We start from the raw sequence: 21,455 nt of genomic DNA, 5'->3' as shown, positions 1-21,455 counted from the left end.
ACCGATATATACAGTCGTGGAATTAACACATTATTATGCCTAATTTGGACAACCAGGTATGGTGAAGATAAGGTCCTTTTAAAAAAAATGATCAAATAAAATAAGATAAATAAATTAAAAACATTTTCTTGAATAAAAAATAAAGTAAAACAAAATAAAAACAGTTACATAGAAACTAGTAATGAATGAAAATGAGTCAAATGAAGTGTTAAAGGTTAGTACTATTAGTGGACCAGCAGCACGCACAATCATGTGTGCTTACGGACTGTATCCCTTGCAGACTGTATTGATATATATTGATATATAATGTAGGAACCACAATATTAATAACAGAAAGAAACAACCCTTTTGTGTGAATGAGTGTAAATGGGGGAGGGAGGTTTTTTGGGTTGGTCCACTAATTGTAAGTGTATCTTGTGTTTTTTATGTTGATTTAATTTTAAAAAAAAATTTAAAAAAAAAAAACCCGATACAGATTAAAAAAAACGATACCGACAATTTCGGATAATACATTTTAACGCATTTATCAGCCGATAATATCGACAGGCCGATATTTTCGGACATCTCTAGTATATATGTTATATTTTATATTGCTTTTAGTCTATTTTATACCTGCACTGTCCTTTCCATCTTTTCCATCATTTGTAACTGAGCTACTGTGTGGAACAATTTCTCTTGTGGATCATTAAAGTTTGTCTAATGTCTAAGTCTAAGTCTAAAATAAAAACGTAAAGGTTTTATCGCACACCGTTTATATATCCATCCATCCATTTTCTCAGCGACGTGCAGTCACGAGAGGCAGGTGAGGCGGGGCCTCACCTGCCATCATGGAAAGAAAAAAAATGTAAAAAGAAAATATTTTTATTAAATTGTTATATGTATCCAGTGATTATACTATAAAGTTATTTTCCATTTAACTTCACCAGTTTTAGATTATTTTTATTCAAAATCGCTGAATTTTCACATTTGCCGTTCAAATACTGTGAAGAGACGGTGCGGTGAACAGCAGCCAGTTGAGGCACGTCACTCAGTGCCTCAACATGGATTGCGGACTCGGCTAACTGCTGGCCTGCTGTGCAGTGAGACTGTATTGCTATATGAATTATATTATACATTTCCATAGTTTAGTTAGCTGAGGTATATAATGTACAGTGTATTTTGTCAACAACTGTATGTGTGTAACGTATTTCTTGTGCTGAGCGATCATAAAACGGCTGCAAAAGACACACTGGCTGAGGCTCGCCTCCTGCACCCCCGCCGTAGAATGCACGGCAACCCCTGACGGGAGTGTTATATCAACTAAAGCCCACACTTAACCTTTCCACGTGCAAGATTGAATCTATTTAAAAAAGTTATTTCATAAGAAGCCAAAAAGTGCAAAAACAATAATGTTCGTGTTGGAGGAGTTGTGAATGACTGCAGGGCCACAACATTAGGTACACCTGCAGATTGCAGGTGTACCTAATTCACAACTCCTCCAACACGAACATTATTGTTTTTGCACTTTTTGGCTTCTTATTAAATAACTTTTGTAACCTATTTTTATGGGCTTTCCTCTTTGTGATGTTAAGTTCCTGTTATGCGCTGTTATACAGTATATGCCTTGAGCTATTATTTTGAAGGCGCTAAGAGCGGAAGTGATGACACGTTGGAGTGGAGTGGAAGTTTTTGAAAGAAGGTAAATAAAGTGGTCCTCGTGTAAACTGGAGCCTCCGTGTTTGTTATTTTGTAGTTTCATACAGTATAGGCGACATTTATAAACCCTCGGTTACACTTTTTTAAATAGATTCAATCTTGCACGTGGAAAGTTTAAGTGAGGGCTTTAGTTGATATAACACTCTCATCAGTGGGTGCATTAATCCAGCACAACAGCGGCTCATGGACTTATTTTATAAGTAAAGGTAAGACCATAATAACGTTTTTTTATTATTAAATGTGCTTTTTTTGTGTGCTACAGTTTGTATGTGTAAAGTTAAAGTTAAGTTAAAGTACCAATGATTGTCACACACACACTAGGCGTAATGAAATTTGTCCGCTGCATTTGACCCATCCCCTTGATCACCCCCTGGGAGGTGAGGGGAGCAGTGGGCAGCAGCGGCGCCACGCCCGGGAATCATTTTTGGTGATTTAATAACCCCCAATTCCAACCCTTGATGCTGAGTGCCAAGCAGGGAAGAATGCTGGTATGAGCTTTTAAACATAACCCGTTAACTGCTGCCAATCAAATGGTGAATAAGATACTCTTTAGGATTCATATGTTTGTAAATCTGACTGTGATGAAGTCAGTGCCTCACCAGCCATCAACCTCACCGCACGTCACTGCATTTTCTATTGCTTTTCCCATTGATATATATATATATATATATATATATATATATATATATATATATATGTATGTGTGGGAAAAAAAATCACAAGACTATTTCATCTCTACAGGCCTGTTTCATGAGGGGGGTTTCCCTCAATCATCAGGAGATTTTAATGGGAGTCTTCACATACCATGGTTTATATAGGGCACAGAGTGGGTGGGTACAGGCTGGCGTAGGGGCGTGGTGATTGGCTCATGTGTTACCTAGGAGGTGTTTCCGTCTGTGGCGGCATGCTGTTACAATTTCGCTGCGCTTGTTGAGGGATGACAGGTCTGGACGGTAAATAATAAACAGTTTCTCTTTCAAGCATAGGTTGCATCTTTTATTACCACTATTGTAAGGTGTGCTGGATGCAAGAATTTGCCATGTTATTGAATATTCAACATTATTGTCTTTGAGGTCCCAAATGTGTTTGCTGAGTTCTGTGGTATTCCGCAGGTTTTGGTTCCTGAAAGAAGCCTTGTGATTGTTCCATCTGGTTTTGAATTCTCCCTCGGTTAATCCTACATATGTGTCGGATGTGTTAATGTCCTTGCGTATTACCTTAGATTGGTAGACAACTGATGTTTGTAAGCACCCCCCGTTGAGAGGGCAATCAGGTTTCTTTCGACAGTTACAGCCTTTGTTGGTTTTGGAGTCGCTCTGTCCGGGGGCCGACGGCTCATTTGCAATTGTTTTGTTGTGGTTTGAGATGATTTGTCGTATATTGTTCATACAGCTGTAGCTCAATTTAATGTTGTTCTTGTTGAATACTTTCCTTAGGGTGTTGTCTTTGGGAAAGTGTTTAATGTTGTTCTTGTATATATATAACATTAAATTGTATATACCGGTATATAACATTAAATTGAGCTACAGCTGTATGAACAATATACGACATTATATATATATATATATATATATATATATATATATATATATATATAGGGCTGTCAAAATGAATGAGTTAACTCATGTGATTCATTGTAAAAAAAAATAAAAAAAAGGCATTCATGTACACACTTCGATTAATCATGCACTTTATTTTGACTGCACAAGCTCTTTTACGGTCAAAATTGAGTGCGGAGATTTCGACTGGTCTGCTCGCTGGCAAATTTCACTCCAATATACATCCTGAAAGAACTTCAGATGAAACAGATAGCAAGTTTTGTGCAAATAAAAGACGTGCATTCAAGTAAAATGTTCCTGGATGACATTCTGACAACAAAATTGCATTTGTGTACAAATGTTGGAGTCTCGTCTTCAGCAGTGATTAGTCCTGATTAACCCAAATTCCAAAATGTGATCAATGTGATTTAAAAACAAAACAAAAAACATTACATTTACAAATAAATAATACAATTTATAGTTATTATTTTTTTACTGGATTACTATTGAGAAAAGAAAGTAAAAACTGAATTATATTCAAGGAAATGTATTAAAAGATGACAGCACACTGGTTTATTTTATTCAATTTATTGTATAAAAGAACAAAGTACAAAATTTGAGTATAAACTTTACAACAGTAAAAAAAAAACAACTGCACGTCAACGGGCCGCTAACAAGAAGACCAACGCGACAAAGTGACGCGATCGAGCCCGACAGCACAATGTACAAAGTGGTCACGTCCTTCCCGAATGCACAAAGAGTAAAAAAAGAGGAGCGGTGAACATGCTGCTGAAAGAACCAAATAAAGAAAGCAAAGTCAAAAAGTGCACGTTAACCCGACGTAGACGACGGAGCTGTGTTGGAGTGCCTGATCATGTCCAGTTCATTTAGCATCGGAAGGTGGCAGTGAAGCCAACGCTTTTGAATTAGCGACACAATCTCAGCTCATGGTGCACAGCAGGAATGTCCAGAACAAATAAATTAAACAAACAAAAAAAAAAGAAGAAGCTACAAACAGGCTACCGTACAAAATAAATTAAAGTTTTGTTCCAAACTACAAAACAATCACTGAACTGACTTTATACTGTTTTTAAAACACTATGAAATACTTTTCAGGAATTATATCATGTCTTTTTTTTTTTTTTCTTTCTTCAACTTAGCCAATACCACTAAAAAAAAAAAAATCCACTGGATTTATTTTTCTTTCTCATCTCCAAAGCCGTTGATGAATATTCCAGAAATGATCTGAATGATCGTCCGGGAAAAATATTTACACGCCAACAAACAGGTGTGTCACAAAGGCACGTGTCGTACGACAAAATGAAACTTTCATGTTGGATGAACAAAGACAACAGGCTCGTAACCAAGGTAACCGGCAAGTTTGGACCGCTTTACCTTCCACAAAACAAAAATGGTCCGCTTTCACAGTCGAGGGGGGAGGGGAGGAGGGGAAGCACACGGGCGGCGAGAGTCGGCTGAGGTCTGAACCAGCAGACGGCTCGGCGCGGTTTTGGGGAAAAAAAAAGAAGCGCCAGGTCGAGGTGGCGGCGGGCGAGCTACGTCAGCCTGTAGAGGGCGCTGAGGGTCCGTGCCGCCAGGTTGAGGAAGCCTCGGTAGGCGTCGATCCAGTCCTGCCAGCGGGGGGCGGCGGCCGCGTGCTGCGGACACAATTGTCACAGTCGGTTAGCCTAAACGAGTAAAAGAGACGAGAAGGGCAACATCCAAAATGTGTTGGTGTATCACGTGTGTGTGTGTGTGTGTGTGTGTGTAAGTGTTGTTTACAGGCAGACGCACAGGTTTGCTAAATAGAGGAGAGGGTGGGGCCCCCATGTGCACGTGAGCTTCAGACGGTCTAAAATACACACACACACACACACACACACACACACACACTGCATGTCTGATGACAGCCAGATGACGTCATCTTTGTTTTTGTGCCTAAAGTGTGTGTGTTTGTGTGCGTGTGTGTGTGTGTGTGTGTGAGGAAAGAAGGGGGGGGGGGGGGGGGGGGGAGGTCCTGCAGCCAAGTCCTCACGCGATCCAGTGCAAGGAGGGGAGGGGAAGCAGGGAGATAAGAAAGTAGTGCAAAGACAGCAGAGGAGATAATAATTATAATTATAATAATAATAATAATCATCATCATCATCATAAGTTCAGCTCAGACAAAATGGCGGCCGCGTTTTTAAGTAGGGATGTCCGATAATGGCTTTTTGCCGATATCCGATATTGTCCAACTCTTTAATTACCGATACCGATATCAACCGATACCGATATCAACAGATATATGCAGTCATGGAATTAACACATTATTATGCCTACCGTATTTTCCGCACTATTAGCCGCACCTAAAAACCACAAATTTACTCAAAAGCTGACAGTGCGGCTTATAACCCGGTGCGCTTTATATATGGATTAATATTAAGATTCATTTTCATAAAGTTTCGGTCTCGCAACTACGGTAAACAGCCGCCATCTTTTTTCCCGGTAGAAGAGGAAGCGCTTCTTCTTCTACGCAAGCAACCGCCAAGGTAAGCACCCGCCCCCATAGAACAGGAAGCGCTTCTTCTTCTACTGTAAGCAACCACCCGCCCCCGTAGAAGAAGAAGAAGCGCGCGGATATTACGTTTCATTTCCTTTGTGTGTTTACATCTGTAAAGACCACAAAATGGCTCCTACTAAGCGACAGGTTTCCGGTTCATGAAAAGACGCAATCTCTCCATCCGCACACGGACTACTATTTCACAGCAACCGCCTAAAGACTTTCAAGAAAAGCTGGCTACTTTCCGTGCATATTGTAAAAACAAGATTGCTGAAAAAAAGATCCGGCCAGAGAACATTATCAACATGGACGAGGTTCCACTGACTTTTGATATTCCTGTGAACCGCACTGTGGATACAACGGGAGCACGTACGGTGAATATTCGCACCACAGGGAATGAGAAGTCATCCTTCACTGTGGTTCTAGCTTGCCATGCTAATGGCCAGAAACTTCCACCCATGGTGATATTCAAAAGGAAGACCTTGCCAAAAGAGACCTTTCCAGCCGGCGTCATCATAAAAGCTAACTCGAAGGGATGGATGGATGAAGAAAAGATGAGCGAGTGGTTAAGGTAAGTTTACGCGAAGAGGCCGGGTGGCTTTTTTCACGCAGCTCCGTCCATGTTGATATACGACTCCATGCGCGCCCACATCACGCTGGTTTTTAATATATTATTAAAGTTTGACTGACCTATCTGACTGTTTTTTTGACATTCCTTTAGCGCAGTTAGATGCGGCTTATAACACGGGGCGGCTTATAGGTGGACAAAGTTTTGAAATATGCCGTTCATTGAAGGCGCGGCTTATAACCCAGGGCGGCTTATGGTGCGGAAAATACGGTAATTTGAACAACCAGGTATGGTGGAGATAAAATAATTTTTAAAAAAATTAATAAAATAAGATAAATAAATTAAAAAAATGTCTTGAATAAATCCAGAGATAAGGGTACTTGGAAGAAAGTTTGTTTATTTTCCACCCTGGTGGTGAGGATTAGTATTTTAGAAGCGGCTTCACACTGTGGATAAACGACACAGTTGCAGTAAAGATCGGTAGGTCATCAGCCGATCAGTTAAAGAGGAACTACACTTTTTTTGGGGGATAGGGTGGATTTTGCCTGTCATTCATAATCCTTATGAGGGACAAGAACACATTTGTATTTATTTTTTGCATTCTAATTTGTAATAAATTGGCATGTGCTAGGTGGCTAGCAATGCTGCTAATGAGAGTAATCCATTCGGACTCTAAATCACTCTAAAAAAAACACCCAAAAACCGAAAACAATACTCCATTTACATTTTGTGACCGGAATATTAAAGTATTAGCTAGGGATGTCCGATAATGGCTTTTTGCCAATATCCGATATCCGATATTGTCCAGCTCTTTAATTACCGATATCAACCGATACCGATATCAACCGATATATACAGTCGTGGAATTAACACGTTATTATGCCTAATTTGGACAACCAGGTATGGTGAATATAAGGTACTTTAAAAAAAAATTAATAAAAGAAAATAAGATAAATAAATTAAAAACATTTTCTTGAATAAAAAAGAAAGTAAAACAATATAAAAACAGTTACGTAGAAACTAGTAATGAATGAAAATGAGTAAAATTAACTGTTAAAGGTTAGTACTACCGTATTTTCCGCACCATAAGCCGCCCTGGGTTATAAACCGCGCCTTCAATGAACGGCATATTTCAAAACTTTGTCCACCTATAAGCCGCCCCGTGTTATAAGCCGCATCTAACTGCGCTAAAGGAATGTCAAAAAAACAGTCAGATAGGTCAGTCAAACTTTAATAATATATTAAAAACCAGCGTGATGTGGGCGCGCATGGAGTCGTATATCAACATGGACGGAGCTGCGTGAAAAAAGCCACCCGGCCTCTTCGCGTAAACTTACCTTAACCACTCGCTCATCTTTTCTTCATCCATCCATCCCTTCGAGTTAGCTTTTATGATGACGCCGGCTGGAAAGGTCTCTTTTGGCAAGGTCTGCCTTTTGAATATCACCATGGGTGGAAGTTTCTGGCCATTAGCATGGCAAGCTAGAACCACAGTGAAGGATGACTTCTCATTCCCTGTGGTGCGAATATTCACCGTACGTGCTCCCGTTGTATCCACAGTGCGGTTCACAGGAATATCAAAAATCAGTGGAACCTCGTCCATGTTGATAATGTTCTCTGGCCGGATCTTTTTTTCAGCTATCTTGTTTTTACAATATGCACGGAAAGTAGCCAGCTTTTCTTGAAAGTCTTTAGGCAGTTGCTGTGAAATAGTAGTCCGTGTGCGGATGGAGAGATTGCGTCTTTTCATGAACCGGAAACCTGTCGCTTAGTAGGAGCCATTTTGTGGTCTTTACAGATGTAAACACACAAAGGAAATGAAACGTAATATCCGCGCGCTTCTTCTTCTTCTACGGGGGCGGGTGGTTGCTTACAGTAGAAGAAGAAGCGCTTCCTCTTCTATGGGGGCGGGTGCTTACCTTGGCGGTTGCTTGTGTAGAAGAAGAAGCGCTTCCTCTTCTACGGGGAAAAAAGATGGCGGCTGTTTACCGTAGTTGCGAGACCTAAACTTTATGAAAATGAATCTTAATATTAATCCATATATAAAGCGCACCGGGTTATAAGCCGCACTGTCAGCTTTTGAGTAAATTTGTGGTTTTTAGGTGCGCCTTATAGTGCGGAAAATAGGGTAAAAACATTTTCTTGAATAAAAAAGAAAGTAAAACAATATAAAAACAGTTACGTAGAAACTAGTAATGAATGAAAATGAGTAAAATTAACTGTTAAAGGTTAGTACTATTAGTGGACCAGCAGCACGCACAATCATGTGTGCTTACGGACTGTATCCCTTGCAGACTGTATTGATATATATTGATATATAATGTAGGAACCACAATATTAATAACAGAAAGAAACAACCCTTTTGTGTGAATGAGTGTAAATGGGGGAGGGAGGTTTTTTTGGGTTGGTGCACTAATTGTAAGTGTATCTTGTGTTTTTTATGTTGATTTAATAAAAAAATTTAAAAAAATTAAAAAATTTAAAAAACGATACCAATAATAAAAAAAAACCGATACCGATAATTTCCGATACTACATTTTAACGCATTTATCGGCCGATAATATATTATCGGACATCCCTATTTATAAGTTATTTACTGGTGAGTAAAAGTCGGCTGTGGCACATTTTGAAGGGAAAACTCATTTTTTTAGGATAATGGCTTTGATTGATTGATTGAAACTTTTATTAGTACCGTATTTTCCGCACTATTAGCCGCACCTAAAAACCACAAATTTACTCAAAAGCTGACAGTGCGGCTTATAACCCGGTGCGCTTTATATATGGATTAATATTAAGATTCATTTTCATAAAGTTTCGGTCTCGCAACTACGGTAAACAGCCGCCAACTTTTTTCCCCGTAGAAGAGGAAGTGCTTCTTCTTCTACGCAAGCAACCGCCAAGGTAAGCACCCGCCCCCATAGAACAGGAAGCGCTTCTTCTTCTACTGTAAGCAACCACCCGCCCGCGTAGAAGAAGAAGAAGCGCGCGGATATTACGTTTCATTTCCTTTGTGTGTTTACATCTGTAAAGACCACAAAAAGGCTCCTACTAAACGACAGGTTTCCGGTTCATGAAAAGACGCAATCTCTCCATCCGCACACGGACTACTATTTCACAGCAACTGCCTAAAGACTTTCAAGAAAAGCTGGCTACTTTCCGTGCATATTGTAAAAACAAGATAGCTGAAAAAAAGATCCGGCCAGAGAACATTATCAACATGGACGAGGTTCCACTGACTTTTGATATTCCTGTGAACCGCACTGTGGATACAACGGGAGCACGTACGGTGAATATTCGCACCACAGGGAATGAGAAGGCATCCTTCACTGTGGTTCTAGCTTGCCATGCTAATGGCCAGAAACTTCCACCCATGGTGATATTCAAAAGGAAGACCTTGCCAAAAGAGACCTTTCCAGCCGGCGTCATCATAAAAGCTAACTCGAAAGGATGGATGGATGAAGAAAAGATGAGCGAGTGGTTAAGGTAAGTTTACGCGAAGAGGCCGGGTGGCTTTTTTCACGCAGCTCCGTCCATGTTGATATACGACTCCATGCGCGCCCACATCACGCTGGTTTTTAATATATTATTAAAGTTTGACTGACCTATCTGACTGTTTTTTTGACATTCCTTTAGCGCAGTTAGATGCGGCTTATAACACGGGGCGGCTTATAGGTGGACAAAGTTTTGAAATATGCCGTTCATTGAAGGCGCGGCTTATAACCCAGGGCGGCTTATGGTGCGGAAAATACGGTAGATTGCACAGTACAGTACATATTCCGTACAATTGACCACTAAATGGCAACACCCGAATAAGTTTTTCCACTTGTTTAAGTTGGGGTCCACGTAAATCAATAAATCAATAAAGGGACAGAGCTACAGTCGACAGTGCAGTGTATTGATTGGCCGATTCAGGATTTAAGAAAGATATCTTTCATTGTCATCCATGCAATGATGTCACACACACAGTCCAGAACACAACCTTACCGCTCGTAGCACTGAGGCGTTGAAGTCGTCTCCGATGGTCCTCAGGTGCTCGCCCACAGAGATCACGTCCAGCTGAGGCGCCGGCAGCAGATCCCCAAACTCGTGCTCGCCCCGAGGCAGCAGGTCCGGCAGGCGTCTGTATCTGCATAACGCACGGAGAGGCCGCCGTTCGTCTGCGAGGACCAACGAACAGAGGGTCACGAACCAGGAAGTGATCCGAAGAGTGAGTAGAGACACAACTAGCGGAATGAACACACACTTATTTTCCTCTATGGGGAGTAATCACTTAATCTTCTTAATAAGTGTACTTAATTGTGTGTGTGTGTGTGTGTGTGTGTGTGTGTGTGTGTGTGTGTGTGTGTTGGCGAGCCTCAGCATCACTATTAAAAAGAGTGGTCATGTGACTACAGGTTATTTTCTCCCTCGAGTCCGCCATAGACCAGAGGTGTCCAAAGTGCGGCTCGCAGCTCATTTTTGAACGGCCCGCGGCACAAAATACTAATTAAAAATAATAATAAAGTGCAATAAAAGAGCAAACAGGTGACAGGTAACGAGAAAAAGTTTCAATGTTGACTCTAATAACAGACTTCTTTTTTTTTCTTTTAAACTGACATTGCTCAAAAAACGATAATGAATCAAAATCAATGTTGTTATGAATTATTGACCTGTTCAAGGCTCCAGTTACTTCACATTAAAGATTTCAACTTTGAGATAAGTTTTGGGGAAAATATTGCATATTTTGTGCATTTGCCAGACAAAAACAAAGTTTTCTATGACAAAAAGGGCATAAAAATAACCAGACAAAAAACATTACAAGCAACTTAAAATCGACAGATAGCTCTAAAGTTGATCTAGAAATTTAAGCGTTGAAAGTAAAAAAAAATTTAAAATAACAAATAACTTATTAATTTTTGTGGGATTTTTTTTACGCTGTCATTGCAAAAAAAATAAAAATAATGAATCAAAATCAATGTTGTTATGAATTATTGACCTATTCAAGGCCCAAGTTACTTCACATTAAAGATTTCAACTTTGAAATAAGTTTTGGGGAAAATATTGCATATTTTGTGCATTTGCCAGATAAAAACAAAGTTTTCTATGACAAAAAGGGCATAAAAAAACAGACAAAAAACATTACCAAGTAATTCAAAATCGACAGATAGCTCTAAAGTTGATCTGGAGAGTTAAGCGTTGAAAGTAAAAGAACATTTAAAAATAACGTATAACTTATTAATTTTTGTGGGAATTTTTTTTACGCTGTCATTTCAAAATGTTTTTAAAAAATAACATATAATTTATTAATTTTTGTGGGATTTTTTTTTACGCTAAAAAAATAATGACAAAAAAATAATGAATCAAAATCCATGTTGTTATGAATTATTGACCTATTCAAGGCCCCAGTTACTTTACATTAAAGATTTCAACTTTGAAATAAGTTTTGGGGAAAATATTGCATATTTTGTGCATTTGCCAGATAAAAACAAAGTTTTCTATGACAAAAAGGGCATAAAAAAAACAGACAAAAAACATTACAAGTAACTTAAAATCGACAGATAGCTCTAAAGTTGATCTAGAAATTTAAGCGTTGAAAGTAAAAACATTTTTAAAATAACGTATAACTTATTAATTTTTGTGGGATTTTTTTTACGCTGTCATTGCAAAAAAAAACAATAATGAATCAAAATCAATGTTGTTATGAATTATTTACCTATTCAAGGCCCAAGTTACTTCACATTAAAGATTTCAAATTTGAAATAAGTTTTGGGGAAAATATTGCATATTTTGTGCATTTGCCAGATAAAAACAAAGTTTTCTATGACAAAAAGGGCATAAAAAAACAGCCAAAAAACATTACCAAGTAACTTAAAATCGACAAATAGCTCTAAAGTTGATCTAGAGATTTAAGCGTTGAAAGTAAAAGAAAATTTAAAATAACGTATAACTTATTAATTTTTGTGGGAATTTTTTTTACGCTGTCATTGCAAAATGTTTAAAAAAAAATAACGTATAATTTATTAATTTTTGTGAGATTTTTTTTTACGCTAAAAAAATAATGACAAAAAAATAATGAATCAAAATCCATGTTGTTATGAATTATTGACCTATTCAAGGCCCCAGTTACTTCACATTAAAGATTTCAACTTTGAAATAAGTTTTGGGGAAAATATTGCATATTTTGTGCATTTGCCAGATAAAAACAAAGTTTTCTATGACAAAAAGGGCATAAAAAAACAGACAAAAAACATTACAAGTAACTTAAAATCGACAGATAGCTCTAAAGTTGATCTAGAGATTTAAGCGTTGAAAGTAAACATTTTTTTTAAATAACGTATAATTTATTAATTTTTGTGGGATTTTTTTAACGCTAAAAAAATAATGACAAAAAAATAATGAATCAAAATCAATGTTGTTATGAATTATTGACCTGTTCAAGGCTCTAGTTACTTCACATTAAAGATTTCAACTTTGAAATAAGTTTTGGGGATATTATTGCATATTTTGTGCATTTGCCAGATAAAAACAAAGTTTTCTATGACAAAAAGGGCATAAAAAAACAGACAAAAAACATTACCAAATCATTTAAAATCAACAGATAGCTCTAAAGTTGATCTAGAGATTTAAGCGTTGAAAGTAATTTTTTTTTTTTAAATAACGTATAATTTATTAATTTTTGTGGGATTTTTTTAACGCTAAAAAAATAATGACAAAAAAATAATGAATCAAAATCAATGTTGTTATGAATTATTGACCTGTTCAAGGCTCCAGTTACTTCACATTAAAGATTTCAACTTTGAGATAAGTTTTGGGGAAAATATTGCATATTTTGTGAATTTGCCAGACAAAAACAAAGTTTTCTATGACAAAAAGGGCATAAAAAAAACAGACAAAAAACATTACCAAGTAACTTAAAATCGACAGATAGCTCTAAAGTTGATCTACAGATTTAAGCGTTGAAAGTAATTTTTTTTTTAAATAACGTATAATTTATTAATTTTTGTGGGATTTTTTTTTACGCTAAAAAAATAATGACAAAAAAATAATGAATCAAAATCAATGTTGTTATGAATTATTAACCTATTCAAGGCCCTAGTTACTTCACATTAAAGATTTCAACTTTAAAATAAGTTTTGGGGAAAATATTGCATATTTTGTGCATTTGCCAGATAAAAAGAAAGTTTTCTATGACAAAAAGGACATAAAAAAACGACAAAAAACATTACCAAGTACCGTATTTTTCGGACTATAAGTCGCAGTTTTTTATCCAGAATTTGGCTCCAGTGCGACTTATATATGTTTTTTTCCTTTTTTATTATGCATTTTCGGCAGGTGCGACTTATACTCCGGTGCGACTTATACTCCGAAAAATACGGTAACTTAAAATCGACAGATAGCTCTAAAGTTGATCTATTGATTTAAGCGTTGAAAGTAAAAAAAAAATGTAATTTTGTGGGATTTTTTTTTTACGCCTTCATTGCTAAAAAAAAAAAAAAAAAAAAAAAAAAAAAAATCAAAATCAATGTTTTTATGAATTATTGACCTATTCAAGGCTAAATTAGTGTACTTCACATCAAATATTACACTTTGAAATTGTTTTGGGTGAAAATATTGCATTTAAAAAATGTATAAAAAACGGCATAAAAGATCAAAAATCTAGACCAGTGGTTCTCAAACATTTTTCACAGAGTACCACCTCAGTAAACACTTGGCTCTCCAAGTACCACCACAATGACCGACATCAAATACAGTAACGTAGGAGGCCTAAGTAGTCATTAAAAAAAGTTATAAAAACATGTATATTCAACAAGTATATTCATCATTTTTGGCTACTTTAACATTACAAATCAGTTTCAATGTAGGAGAATAAAATACTGTATTTTATTCAAGTCATTCTTTGGCGTACCACTAGATGGAGCCCAATTACCACTAGTGGTACACGTACCACAGTTTGAGAATCCCTGATCTATAGATTTAAACTTTGGGGAAATTGTTTTATTATAGGACTTATTTTTATGACTGAGACCCTTTCGGGACCCCGGTACCAAACTTGAGGGGAGCCTTAAAAGGTAAAACAATGTATATATTGTATTGGTTTTTGAACATGAAAAATATCAAAAAAAGGCCGACTGCATGCTTTTATTTTTTTAAGTGTGCGGCCCTCAGCGGCAAAAGTTTGGACACCCCTGCCATAGACGGCCAATACAAGTCCCCGGTTGCCGCGGAAAAAGGTCGTCCTTGGCAACAGGCGGCTTTGCAGGGGAGGATTAGAAGCCATCTACCCCCCACCCCAAAAAAAAGTGACTAGACAGAGTGCGGAAAAACAACAAACACATGGGAAAGGCCTGGCTTGTTGCCAAGGTAACTAGGGGACGGCTCACTGTCTCGCCATGATTGGCAAGTGGGGCAAAGCGCTGCGCACTGATTGGACGCAGGAGGGCGGAGCGGACATTCGGATTGGCTGGAAAAACTTTATTTATCTCTCTTATTTCCTATTGGTTAACTGTTATATGTTATTTTTTTCCAGTTAGATGTCTATTTATACATTTATATATTTGTTTTATTTGATTTTATCATGCATTTGATCTTGAAACAGGAATATTAATGGCACTATTTTTGTCATAGAGGCAGCAGCAGGAAGTGCAGCTGGTAGAGGACATGTCTGAACATGTCTGCCTGCTGACCCTCAGCAGTGGGAGGGAGGAGGAAGAGGAGGCTTCAATATTTCCTCCTCTTACAACTTTACTATATTTACTCACGTTTCCATTCATCATGACTTGAAACTGCAAAGCGTTCAATAACTACATTTTACTTGATGACATTTTCTTGCTTAAAGAAGAGCTTGTCACATTATTTAGCCTTATTTACATCACTATAGGTGGTTAGGCTTTTTTTTTTTTATGACACTTTACCAAATAAAAAAAGCAATAAACTAACTGTAAAAAAACATTTTTTGTCTTTTATAGTAATATTATATATTTTTTTGTCATTTCCTGATAAAAAAATTTTTTACCAAAAAACAAGCACCAAAATAACTTTAAGCTGCAAAATGTTGTCACTACATTTTATTTTATTTGATTATATTTGCTTGCTTAAATAAGAGCTTGTCACATTATTTTTGCCTTAAATTTTTTTTAAAACAATAATATTAAATTAAAAAAAATAAAAAAGCAATAAATTAACTGCGACATTACAGAGCCCCTAAAGGGACATTATATGGTTATTATAATTATATATTTTGTTTCTCATTTGCCGATATATATATATATATATATTTTTTAATACGATTTAGAAACAAATAAAAATCAAGCACCAAAAAAACTTTAAGCTGCAAAGAAGCTTAAAGCACCATTTAATAAGACATTTGCTTGCTTAAATAAGAGCTTGTCACATTATTTAGCCTTATGCCGCTAAAGGCTGTCAGGCAGAAAAATTATTACATTTTACCAAATAAAAAAGCAATTAACTGAAAAAAAAACATTGGCTGTCTTTTATAGTCATATCAAAATGTTTTTTCTGCTCTGCTGATTCTTTAATATATTTTGAATACAGTCAACAAAAACAAGCACCATAAAAAAATGTAAGTGCAAAGCGTTCAATAAGTAAATTTTATTTGATGACATATGCTTGCTTGAATAAGAGCTTGTCACATTATTTTTGCCTTAAAAATTTTTAAAAACAATAATATTAAATTAAAAAAAATAAAAAAGCAATAGATTAACTGCGACATTACAGAGCCCCTAAAGGGACATTATATGATTATTATAATTATATATTTTGTTTCTCATTTGCCGATATATATATATATATTTTTTAATACGATTTAGAAACAAATAAAAATCAAGCACCAAAAAAACTTTAAGCTGCAAAGAAGCTTAAAGCACCATTTAATAAGACATTTGCTTGCTTAAATAAGAGCTTGTCACATTATTTAGCCTTATGCCGCTAAAGGCTGTCAGGCAGAAACATTATTACATTTTACCAAATAAAAAAGCAATTAACTGAAAAAAAAACATTGGCTGTCTTTTATAGTCATATCAAAATGTTTTTTCTGCTCTGCTGATTCTTTAATATATTTTGAATACAGTCAACAAAAACAAGCACCATAAAAAAATGTAAGTGCAAAGCGTTCAATAAGTAAATTTTATTTGATGACATATGCTTGCTTGAATAAGAGTTTGTCACGTTATTTAGCCTTATGCTGCTAAGGGCTGGCAAAAATAAATACATTTAAAAATATTACATTTACAAAAATAAAATAGCAATAAATTAACTGTGAAAAAAACAGTTATTGTCTTTTGTAGTCATATTTTTTTTCTCCCCCTTGCTAATACTTTTGTAAATATATTTTTTTGTACTGTTAAAAAAAAAAAAAAAAAAAATCAAACACCAAACACCAAAAAAATTGAAAGCACGTGTTGTTTTTATCGCCACACTTTGCTGCCCAAACCGGTCGGAGCACTTTTTGACGTCATCCCACGTCATCAAGGCGACCTCCCGCCCACCGCTGCATTCCAGCATCAAACTGTCGGCTCCTCCTCATTGCATTAGGAGGACTAACAGAAGCGTAACTTTTACCAAATTGGCCGAAATGCAGCACACACACAGTTGGAACGTGACACAGATACAAATGTAAAGCGCTTTGAGTCACTAGAGAAAAGCGCTATATAAATATAATTCACTTCACAAATAAAGTCTGATCGGACGGTGATCTGAATTATTAGAATTTTTTTTTTTTTCCAGTGCTCTCGCCCATGCAAACATGCAGGAGAGAGACTGCGTCTGCGACTCAAAATGCGTATTTTTACTTTTACATTTTTGGGGATTTCTCCATGCTTTATGCATTAACGCTCCGGTCAACAAAACCACACCAAGAAAACCGAGATGACCTCTTCGATTAAAATGTCTGCACAGTGCGCAGCGGAGATGAGAATATTTTTGCTCTATCATTTATTAGCCTGTTATATTTTCACTTCATCGTTAATATTTGTTTGCACTGAACAAAGAGAGCAGTCTACCAAATCAAATTCCTAAAAGTTAAAGTACCACACACTAGGTGTGCCAAAATTTGTCCTCTGCATTTGACCCATCCCCTTGTTCACCCCCTGGGAGGTGAGGGGAGCAGTGGGCAGCAGCGGTGCCGCGCCCGGGAATCATTTTTGGTGATTTAACCCCCAATTCCAACCCTTGATGCTGAGTGCCAAGCAGGGAGGTAATGGCTCCCATTTTTATAGTCTTTGGTATGACTCCGCCGGGGTTTGAACTCACAACCTACCGATCTCAGGGCGGACACTCTAACCACTAGGCCACTGAGTAGGTTAAAAGGTGATTCTAAGCACTAACCAGATTTAACCAAAGTAGCATCACCTTGTCTACCTGGGGCAACAAAGACGCGTTCTGATTGGTCGGTGAGATGTCAATGCACCTCTTTTGTTCTGCCTGTGACTCACACATCACATGAGGACTAACATTTCAGGTGTGATGGGTTAAAAAAAACAAAAAAAAAAACACTTCATCTTACCAGACTGCGCGGCTCTGCTCACTGGCTGCTCCGATGACGTCTGAGGTGCAGGGCCGCCGGGACTGCCAAGGTGGTGCATGCTTGACCAAGCAGGGATGGAGCCAGGGAGCTCCACTCGGTGACAGGAGCCGTGCTGGTATTGTGGCAAAGGGCCGCCGGCAGCGCCTGCGGCAGCTTCGCAGACACTCTCCATGGTCTCTGCACGCGCCATCTCAGTGGAAAAACCTGGAAGACCCTGGATATGCACAAACACATACGTATCACTGACAATGTCACCAGCACTGATAAGGGGTCAAATGCCAATAACACACACTGAATTTCAGCCAACATTTACATTAAGTCAAGAATAGTATTGTTTTGATAATGCAAATATACACACGGATATTTTAGACATCAAACATTTTAAGAACAATGTGATACAAAAGATTGATTAACCCTTGTGTAATGTTCATATTGTTGGTACTCAGCCAGCGTTTGTGGGTCTGATCAACCCGTTGCATTTTGTGGCTTTTAATGCCTCACAATCAAACACTTTTATGTTAAAATACTGAACAGATGTTTACCTTATTCCAATAAACATATGTTCAGTATTTTAACATAAGTGTTTTATGTTAAAATACTGAACATATGTTTACCTTATTTCAATAAACATATGTTCAGTATTTTAACATAAGTGTTTTATGTTAAAATACTGAACATATGTTTACCTTATTCCAATAAACATATGTTCAGTATTTTAACATAAGTGTTTGATTGTGAGGCATTAAAAGCCACAAAATGCAACGGGTCCATCAGACCCACAAACGCTGGCTGAGTAACAACAATATGAACGTTGCACGTAAAAATTCTCTGCCAGTTTCTGCAACCCACGGGGATTCTTCTTTTGTGTTTCTGCACCTGCGGTTCCCACACAAGGTTGCAACACTGTCTGCTCTCATTTTCTCGCACATTTGACCCTCTTATGTTCTGTGTACCTACACTCTGTCCTCCTCCTGTCTAGGCCTGCTGTGTGTGTGTGTGTGTGTGTGTGTGTGTGTGTGTGTGTGTGTGGCTGCATGTGGTACACAGAACATCAATTTCCACACTTCTATTAGCCCCGGGTCCAGTGGACCCGGACATCTTATATGTAATAGAAATGTATGGGGTGTGGTCATTAAATATGTATTCTGATATATGTTCTTCACAGAAAATGAGCCAAAGTCAGTGAGTCTCAGTTTGAAAAATTAATTATTTGTGTCATTTTTCTTTTGATAAAAAAATGAAAACGGGTCCCACAGACCCGAACACCACACAAGGGTTAAAAAAAATATATATATTTCTTCCATGCTGACCCAAATTCTACCGTTGGCCGCCAGGAGGCAGCAATGAGCCCTCGAAGACGTCACTCTCGTGTTTGTAAACAAACCCCCAAGCAGGGCGCATGGACTATTTTATTAAGATTTTAATTTTAGTCGAGTTAACATAATCTTTCGGTGATTATTAAGAGTAAAAACAAGCGTTTATCTTGGCTGGAGGTGAAAATACATGCACGCTAAAGCAAAAAAAAATAAAAAAAATAAAATTGAGTGTTAGGTAGCATAATAATTACCATTTTAAACGATTCACTAGAATTATAATAGCATATATTCATTTTGACGTGACTTACTGCGAGCGTGTTGGGATGAGTGCTGAGTGCTTCTGCCCGATGGAGAACGGCGGCAACCGGTGGACATCAGAGGCGCTCCAATGTGCCGAAAAGTGTCAAGCGGTCGACCAAAAGTGTCATTTCACGTCAAATGTCCCCGCTAAGATTGTCTCGACGACTGTTTCCTGGCTTGTTATTCCCAAATTAGTCCATCTGCGCTAGCTAGCTACCGACGCTTACGCCATATTATCTTAAACCGCGAGATGAATCCGCGCTTTCTACTTGTTTTCTCTGCCGAAAAGAGGGCAGAGTGCTTTATATAGCTTCCTAAACGACCGGAAAAGTCATGTTCACATCCGGTTTGGACTTTCAAAGGAAGAGTCCAAACTGAATCGATAGTTTCATGCGCAAAACAAATAAATTACTTTCTAGTTTATATTGAATTATATTATCTTATATTATTATTTTCTATTGTAATTACTACAACAAAGTGCCTTGGATAAATTCAGTTTGTTTACCTATACATGATAATCGTGAGTGATAGTTAATACAAATACAAATTGTGGTGGGGTATTGTCCATTTATAACTGATTAATAATATGAAATATAGTTATGGTTGTGGTTTTGATCCATTTCGAACATTACAATTACAATATGGCATCACATATTTCCAATTACTCATTACAACATGTCCGAAAAGGAGTAAGAGCAGGCCCGGCCCTAACCAATCTGGCGCCCTAGGCAAGATTTTAGGTGGCGCCCCCCCACATCGGCAGTGAAGTGTATATACTCACAAGAAACCGAATAGCTTTGTCTTTGACCTTTTTTTTTACTTAAAGAAAGCAAATTAACAATCAGAATAGTTAACAAGATAAAAAAAAAATATGAATAAATAAATGAATGCAAAAAATAAAAAATGAATATATGAAATACAATATTTTTTACACACATATTGCTTAATTTACATTAATGATGTGCACTTTAACAACTAGGCTTACAACTATACCTAATATATAAAGGGGTGGAAAAGTGACTATTACCTGCAGGGCAAACATTAGCTAACCAGAAGGCAATAACAATGTAAACAAAAACACCTGCTTAAAAGATCTAATACAAATGTCCCTGAGGAATGTAAGGTGGGAGTACTGTAATTACCTAACGTTACATTATTATTTTCCATAACAATTTAGCCCCCTCCACAATATTAACCCGACGTTAAAACAGAACTAGCTATTTATTGATTAGCAATTGCCGAATCATGTAACATTAGCTTAATGCTAAAAAGCCAGGTTACTATCACATTCTGTTAACAGACAAATAATTTCATGTAGGCTAACGTTACCTACCTGCTACCTCTTGTCTTTTTCTCGTTTCTCCTCCTCTTCTTTTCTCTTTTTTCTTCCCTGGGCACCTGACAGTTTTGGCCGTTTTGACATCTTGTGTTGATTTTTTGATGTGGTGACGTCCAAAAAGAGTCATGATACGGGAAGGGAGGGGGGGGGCGTAATGTTGTAACAAATAATATTTCTATTTAAAACTTTGCATTTTAATTAACGTGGGATTATTTTTTGTATTTAGAAATAATAGTACCAACTTTTTTTTTTTTTTTCTCCAACATTTGTGGCACTGGCGTGGCGCCCCCCTGATGGACGGCGCCCTTAGCATTTGCCTATACGGCCTATGCCACGGGCCGGCCCTGAGTAAGAGGAAGCAAAGTTGATTCAATCATATCCCTTTTCCATTTTCACATCAATTTCTTACACATTAGTAACACAAATAAATACAATACATAAACAAGTGAATGAATACATAAATAGATATTATAATGCCACTGTCTCGATGTACATAAAAAAGCGGAAATGTTAAAGAAAAATATTAACCTGGCCAGAGCAGCACGGTGGTACAGGGGTTAGTGCATGTGCCTCACAATACGAAGGTCCTAAATAGTCCTGAGTTCAAGCTCGGGATCTTTCTGTGTGGAGTTTGCATGT

General features: G+C 37.3%; 1 protein-coding gene across 1 annotated transcript; it reads right to left on the bottom strand.

Moving 5' to 3' along the window:
* Nucleotides 1–3,805: 3,805 nt before the first annotated feature.
* On the bottom strand, nucleotides 3,806–19,763 carry bbc3 (BCL2 binding component 3). Its single transcript, XM_072915041.1, has 4 exons — nucleotides 19,486–19,763; nucleotides 17,841–18,075; nucleotides 10,325–10,497; nucleotides 3,806–4,891 (listed from the first exon to the last, which is right to left on the bottom strand). Exons 2-4 carry the CDS (start codon nucleotides 18,049–18,051, stop codon nucleotides 4,790–4,792), a joined length of 486 nt encoding a protein of 161 aa, XP_072771142.1. The 5' UTR covers nucleotides 18,052–18,075; nucleotides 19,486–19,763; the 3' UTR covers nucleotides 3,806–4,789.
* Nucleotides 19,764–21,455: the final 1,692 nt, after the last annotated feature.

This window comes from Nerophis lumbriciformis, linkage group LG17, assembly GCF_033978685.3.
Source record: "Nerophis lumbriciformis linkage group LG17, RoL_Nlum_v2.1, whole genome shotgun sequence".
Taxonomy (NCBI): Eukaryota; Metazoa; Chordata; class Actinopteri; order Syngnathiformes; family Syngnathidae; genus Nerophis; species Nerophis lumbriciformis.
The sequence above is the reverse complement of the archived record's forward strand: the minus strand, read 5'-3'. Positions and strand labels throughout refer to the sequence as shown.

Bases quoted from the DNA above. Each gene is read 5' to 3' on its own strand.
- bbc3 (XM_072915041.1), bottom strand. From the start codon at position 18,051: ATGGCGCGTGCAGAGACCATGGAGAGTGTCTGCGAAGCTGCCGCAGGC. The intron at 10,498-17,840 runs GTAAGATGAAGT...TGGTCCTCGCAG, and splicing joins GAGCAGAGCCGCGCAGTCTG to ACGAACGGCGGCCTCTCCGT. The intron at 4,892-10,324 runs GTAAGGTTGTGT...TTGTGTCCGCAG, and splicing joins ACGCCTCAGTGCTACGAGCG to CACGCGGCCGCCGCCCCCCG.